Below are 7,383 nucleotides of genomic sequence, written 5' to 3'. Positions count from 1 at the left end.
TCGTCCAAATGACTATCATCTTGTTGTTGTCTTAGCCTGAGTTTATTGAAACCATGGCTTCCATATCTTACACTTATTAGAGCCAGCTCACTCTAAACAACTGTGTGCTAGCTGGATAAATAGCTTTTTATTTATTCTGTGTATGCAATCGATGCTATATGGCCACATTTCTGTATACACTGTCAGTAATAGGGACATAAAGAAGAGATTTGCCTGTCTACCTTTGTTATTGTAACTTGTCTGTACCTTCTGTTTTAAGAAACAAATGTGGCATTTGAAGTTATGTAGGGGGATTTTTAGATTGCATCCTACAGTAGATACATTAAAATAATTAGACAGTGGTGTGACAATAAGCAATCTTGGAAGGAAATAAAAATGATAAAGGAGGGGCATGGTGTGCATAAAATAAACACGGGAAGAGAACAAAGAAACAAATTGACCAAAAAAAATGTGGTGCTGGCTAACTTCATTGACATCCAATACAGTTCTATTTTTATAAATCTTCTCGGCAGTATTTGGCAACTGTGAACAAAAATGATGTAGTATAAACTGATAAGAAACTACTGAGGAGTGAGAGTCTGTCTTTACATTAAATAAATTAAGACAGGCAAGATTATTCATGACTATTCAGGATGCCCTTTACTAGTACCCATCAATAGCAACACAGCAAATAGTCAGCACATGCTCCAAGGCCACTCTCTAACAGTGTGCCACACTCATTTAGTCTATCACAGCTCCAGTAGCTTGGATTACTAGAAAAGTTAATTTTTTTTCATTGTAAACATGACATTCTTTGCATGTCACAATTAAGACATTCATTACAAATTAGACTTGTATCACAATCAGTGGCACCGACAGGAACATCCTCTTTTTCAGGCTACTCGTTCCACACAGGGGACCAGAAGCCCTCTTTTCCCAGATTCCTCTCTTAACTCAAGGACGAGCACTTTAAAACTCCTGGGGGAAGCATGGCCAATAATGCCGAGCTTCCCTGGGATGAAGGACAATTTACAGCATCTATACTTCAATTCCTCATCTGCAATTTTCTCTAGGAGGTCAAAAGGAAACCATTTGCCAGGCCTCCACTCAGGGCTTGTTCACACGATGTCCGGATTCTGTCCAGACCAGAACAGTTCACTCCTGCACTAAAAACGCATCCCAATGTATCCCTATGTGTTTTATGGGCTCCAGTTCTCACCAGCACAGTCTGTTCTGTTCCAGACAGAAAAAATACTGCATGTCACATTTTCTCTGGTCCAGAACGCACACGAACGTGTCAAAAATGCAACAAAAACACTTTTGATGAAGGCCGGAAGTGACCTCAGAGCAAGAATCTGCTCCCCTACAAAAAAAAAGATACGGGAAGGCGCCCGGAAAGCGGTAAAAATGCATCTGGACCAGAAAATGGTGTGAACAAGCCCTCGCATACAATCTGCATGTCACCTACAGGCACTCTCTGTCATAACTAAAGAAACCCCCATCAACCACAGGGAGCTCCCTAAGGGAGAATAACAAGACCCCCTTTGAGACCCCCTAGCAGATATACACTGCATATTAGATGTGTTCCTCAATAATGTATTTAGTAAAAGTGGAATTGCATTTATTGGTAAATGAAAAAAACAGTCATAAAAACTCACCTTGGGGTGCATGGCTAAGTGATTCTTACTTTTGAGACTTCTCTTCCTCCTGAACTTAGTGGCCCCACTGTCGTAGAAATGGTACAAACTATCCGAAAAAGGTAACTGAAAGAAAATACATTTATAAAGTTATTTTATAATACATGTCTATGTGTACACAGATTACCATCTATAGAATAGAAACAGGAATGCAATAGCAGGTAATAGGAAATAAGTAAGATTTTAGTGCCTCTGTTGTGAAATTTAAAGATTAAGTTTCCAAAGGTTTCACCTGGCACTAACCCTTACCAGGTTTCACCTGGTCTTACCCCTAAACCTATTTGTCCATCAATATGATGACCATTCCTTAACAATACCAAGGAAGGGAAGGGGTGGAGCCAAGTGCATCTTCAGAAAAGTTGCCATTCCATTTAAAAAATGTTGATATCTCAGCAGGGACAACAGTCACAATGTGCAAGGAAGCCCATTAACCAGTGGTGTAACTATACTGTAGCCATAGAGGCTGCTATGGGGCCTGGGGGTGAAAGGGGGCCCCGTGAGGCTGTTGAGGCAAATTAAACATAGAACATGTGAAGATAATACGAAACTGTATCATTAAGGGTTAGAGTGGTTGCAGTTGACGGCAACTCTAATCCCCTGTAAAGCCTACGTGTAGAGACAACTTCAGATGCACATGAGGAGTCTTTGGGATCTTGGCATTGTTTCTCAGGGGGGTATCACATTTTTGCTATGGGGCCCCGTGATCTATAGTTATGGCCCAGCCATTAACACCATACGATTGTGTTGTGTCCACTTACTTTAGAGTTTTGTTAAGCTGCAAAGTTTTTTTAGCAATAAACCGTTGCTATTGCACGGAATTAGAGACCAGCCAGCAATTCTTCAAGGCTACAGAGATAAGTTTAATGACATGTTGTCTTTATTTTAATTTCACCTATATTCCATTTGGATAGGTTCTCCTTGGGTCATAGCAGGATAATCCTCTGTAATGACTACAGTGGCTTGTGATTAAAGACTGAATTACCTTCAACTGTAAGAAGCTCTCTCATATCATTTTTGCCTGCAATTATATTATAACTAATGAGGATTTTTATTTTTGAATGCATTTCTTAAGTTCTTTAGCCATAGCTCTGCTGAAAGCAATCTCATTTTATTAATGTCTTCTCTATGCCTGCAAGCCCTGATTGTAAGGATTGCAATGCCTTGTGTATTTCTTAAAATCAGTACAAAGGCCATGTTAGCTAATGGAGATAATGTAAAATAAAATAAGACACAGAAAAATAGAAGACAAGCAGAATTCCTATGTATTCTATATTCTAATAAAGTGAATATCCCTGAGTAAAGTAGTAGGGAATGGTCAAAAACCAATGTATTTTTTATTTGCTGTTCCCATTGGAGACTTCCCTTTATTTTTTGTCCTAAAGACACAATAGGAAGCGAGTGAAAATCTCCCTGAAGAAAGGATAATTCCCATCTTAGACATTTGTCACCAAAGCATGTGATCTCATTGGAAGATTTCCCCTCGCCTCTTGTTCGAGTGAAATCTGTAACATTTTGGATTCCCCATTAACGTATGTCCCGGCGACAATAGCCACCAGGACAAATAGAACAGTCTCCAGAAGAGACACTGGCAGTTGAAAAACCATACAGCGGTTATTGCCATTACTCTAAACCTAAACCTTAAAAAAGTTTCAACTTTAAATATGCTTTAGAGTTCTCATTATTAATGTAGATTCAAAGTGACTTTGACTACCAATACAGGAAAAAAAATTGAGGTGGGGTTATCACAGTGTTAGTGGGGAGTTCGACGAAAGAAGAAGGAAATGGGGAAGGAAGAGGAGGGAATGAAAGATGAGAGGAGGGAATGAGGAGAAAGAGGATTGGAATAAGGAATACAAGAAGGGAAGTAAGGAATGGCAGGGAAGGAGAGAACGAAGGAAGAGAGAACAGCAAGTTAAAATAAGAGAAGGATTTTAACTTCATTTACCCAAAGTAAAGACAATCTAAAAGTCTATACATTATATTTGTTCATGTGACCTTTATAAAAGCTTATTGAGTTATTCTCAAAATAATTTCAGTATAACACTTATTTCTGTATTGTTAAAAATGACTTTTTTACTTGTTGCTGTTCCCCCGTTGTAATGGAACAGCAGACGGCTGACAGACCCTCCTAGCGCATGCACGAGCAAACAACTGTAAACACACTGTCCATTGGACAGTCTAGTTTAAGCAATTTGTTGCAGGGGCTCTGTTCTGTGTGATCGCTGTGACCAGTCACAGCAGATCACTAACTGTTAACAATGCCTGCAGTTTCCAGCTTTCCCTTCTCTCCTCTCACACACTGTTCGGTTGTTGACAGTGACAACTATTTGAAAGATTACTGTGTTAATCAGCACTTATTCCATCACAAATTCTGCCACAGTGCCAGCCCACTCATAATATTAAAATACTGACTGCCACCAGTGCCAGCCTGTCACTCCATCAGAGTCCTAATTGCCCCCAGTGCCAGCCTGTCAGTCCGTCAGAGTCCTAATTGCCACCAGTGCCAGCCTGTCAGTCCATCAGAGTCCTGATTGCCATTAGTGCAAGCCTGTCAGTCCGTCAGAGTCGTGATTGCCATTAGTGCCAGCCTTGTTTTTTTGTTTTTTTTTACAAAAGAAATGTAGCAGAATTCCTTTTTGGCCTAACGTTATGAAGAAAGATTATTTAGGTTATTTTTCAAAATCTTATTTTTTTCTTAATATAGTAAAAAATAAAAAACCCAGTGGTGATTAAATACCACCGGTTTTGATAAATTCTCTCTAGGGGAGAATTTATCAAAACTGGACCAGCCAAAATCTGGAGCAGCTGTGCAGGGCAACCAATCAGGTTCTCTCTTCAGTTTGTTCAGTTAAGATTTGAAAATGAAAGAGAGAAGCTGATTGGTTGCCATGCATAGCTGCTCCAGAATTTGTCTGCTCCAGTTTTTATAAATTCCCTACTATGTGTCCCCCAAAAAATTGGTACAGCGTTGCATGGCTGAATAATTGTCAGTCAAAGTACCTTAGCATTGAATACTGAAAAATGGCCTGGACAGGAAAGGAGTTTAACACCCTGGTCTTCAAGAGGTTAAACATTACACATCGGTATAAAGATCATTCACAATCGACTAATTAGTCCAGCCCACTTCATCTCTATTATAATTCCAACTTTTTAAATATATACATAACTCTAGATAATTCCAAATCAAAAGTAATTGTGTAGCAAATTAGAATAACGAACAGCTAGAGATCAAATATGCAAACTCTGGTGTGACCTTTGTAGATTGTGTCTAACAGCTGTTGCCATGGAGATTGTTCTCATCACTAGCAAATTAAATATTGATGACCCTTTTGAGTGGTTATTGGTTCCTACCATCAATAATTTTCTATTTTATCAGCTGTGGTTAGTAGCTTAAGGATACAGCAGACTGACAGTGATGTAAAGTGACTGGTGATAACAGCAGTAAATATAAAAACTATATGATTGTGAGATACAGGATATGATAGCTCTTGGTAAGCAGTAGGGAAATCCATATATGTATTATCTTTGTTGGTCCTTCAGGCAGAAAATGAAAAGGCCAATGTTTCGTACAGAATCATTATAGATCCACTGAGAAATGGCTCCTCTACTATCCACCAAAGAGCAACACCTCTGGCAGGCTGCAAATTGTGCTTTTCATCAGATTCTTTCTAAAATGTCTTCATCATTCGGAGCACCTCATAATGATTGAAATGGCTGGTTCTATCGAAAAGCCAATCATCTTTTACTTTGATACAATACTTGACTTGATCAATTAGGGAACTCTCGAACCTTTGAAATCATCAAATGTTCTCCTGAAGTTGAGCATACACATTTTTGGCCCCATTCACATCAGATGCATTAGCATGTTTTTTTCCATGCATGCCAATACAGGGAAATCTAAAATGAATGGGTGTGAATGGGAGCATTTCACACCAGTGCATTGCGTTGATGTGAGCTGCGCCGCACTGAAACTTTTTGTAGCACAGCGCAATGCATGTTTAACATGTATCAACACAACACACATAAATGCAAGGTAAAACTAACATCTTATATAGCTTAGTGAAGAAATCAAACAAAATACCCCCCCAAAAAACAATTGCACAACCTCTTTTATATCTATCAACAACTATGTAATACAAGGGCATATTTCATTAAATACAAATTGAATCAATTGTTCAGTTAGACCCTCGCATTACGTAGTTTGGCGAATGAGATTGCATTTTTATAACGTGTGTCTCCACGTGAACAAGCTTAATATATTCTACAGTCACTGATTCACCTTTGCTTCCTTCTCCACCATCTCAAAAGCCACACAGTGCCAATTTAAAGGCAGGTAGCTCTTTTGGTTATCTTTTTTCCTTATTCCTAAATATTATAAATAGAGATAAGCGATTTTAATTTCCTCAAAATATCCCTGAAAATCATGAGATTTTCCCATTTTATCAAAATAATTTTTACTCAATGGGGATGACAATAAATTGGTTTTGGGTAGTTTTTAACTACTGGCTGTCCGGAGATTTTTCATAATATTTGGACGCATGATAAAATCTGAATTTTTGGCTAGAAAACAGCTTCAACCCCCCATGCAATTACATATCTTCTGAAAGCAGAGGCTGGTTACAATTTTTTATGTTGCATGGTATATGCGCAAATGTTTATTAAACCAGTATTTGTACTAGAATGAATACAATAGAATGAAATTTAGTGCACAGAAACAGAATATAATTAAACATGAAAGATGGGGTCACATCGGGTAAATAGCCCCCTATGAAATAGCAAACAGGATGTGACTGGTCCTCTTTATGGAGAGATCAGGGGTCTATTAGACCCCTATTGTTACCTAGGGACCCCAAAGAAGCTGATGAAGCAGGGATCTGCTCCACCAACTTCTTCTCCTGCTACAGGATCTAGGGAAATTACAGAGTGACACCGGAAGTGATGTAATACACATCACTGCTGGGTCCAGTGTTTGTAGGGGAGATCAGCAGCTGGGAGTGTGCTGATCTTCCTCTGATCGAAGAGGACAAACCCACTGTGCTGGTCCCAGGCCTGCAAAGGGGACAGTGGAGGCGGCGTAGCTGGCAGCGGCAGGGGGGGGGGGCGACACACTCCATGGCACCGTACAAGCGGTTAAGCAGCTGTAGAGCCGCTGGATTGCTTGTATGTGAACCAGCATCTCCAGCTGTTTAAAGCGGTACCAAGATCTACAGCAGCCCTGATCTTGGTAAAACTACTTTAGGATGCCGCGTTTATGTTAGGCAGTCCAGAAGTAGTTAAAGATGAAATGGGCTCTAAATGGATACTGAGGTTTACAGATGTGTACTTTCACTGACACACTGACAGAAAAAAACGACAGTGGGAAAAAGGAAAACAATACAGAGAACATTAAATAAACTTTGCTATTGTAAATAAACCCCCACCCCAAAAGCATTACATTCCCCCCATCCCCATAAGAAAACAAAAACAGTAATATATTTTGCCTAAGCAGCTCTTTGAGTGAAATTGAGAGTTTCAGCTTCGGTGAAATCATCAATTGTTCAGCAGTCAAATTCACCAAAATTGCTCGGCTGATCCTTATTTATACATAGATACTGTTATTACTTGTACTGTACCTTATTTTGTTCTATATATTCTGATTTGTAGTTTTGTGTTTTTGTGTAGTTTATGTATTTACTTTCTCAAGTTTTTGATGCCTTATTTAACTCCG

At 39.1% G+C, this 7,383-nt stretch overlaps 1 protein-coding gene across 1 annotated transcript in view; it reads right to left on the bottom strand.

The window, feature by feature from the left end:
* PCSK2 (proprotein convertase subtilisin/kexin type 2) overlaps window positions 1-7,383 on the bottom strand; it is a 146,610-nt gene that overhangs the window by 100,945 nt on the left and 38,282 nt on the right. The window contains exon 2 of the mRNA XM_018564223.1: window positions 1,638-1,742. Coding sequence (XP_018419725.1) covers window positions 1,638-1,742 — 105 coding nt within the window. The remainder of the gene's footprint in view (window positions 1-1,637; window positions 1,743-7,383) is intronic.

The sequence above is a fragment of the Nanorana parkeri genome, unplaced genomic scaffold (genome assembly GCF_000935625.1).
Source record: "Nanorana parkeri isolate BGI_ZX_2015 unplaced genomic scaffold, ASM93562v1 scaffold737, whole genome shotgun sequence".
NCBI lineage: Eukaryota > Metazoa > Chordata > Amphibia > Anura > Dicroglossidae > Nanorana > Nanorana parkeri.
The sequence above is the reverse complement of the archived record's forward strand: the minus strand, read 5'-3'. Positions and strand labels throughout refer to the sequence as shown.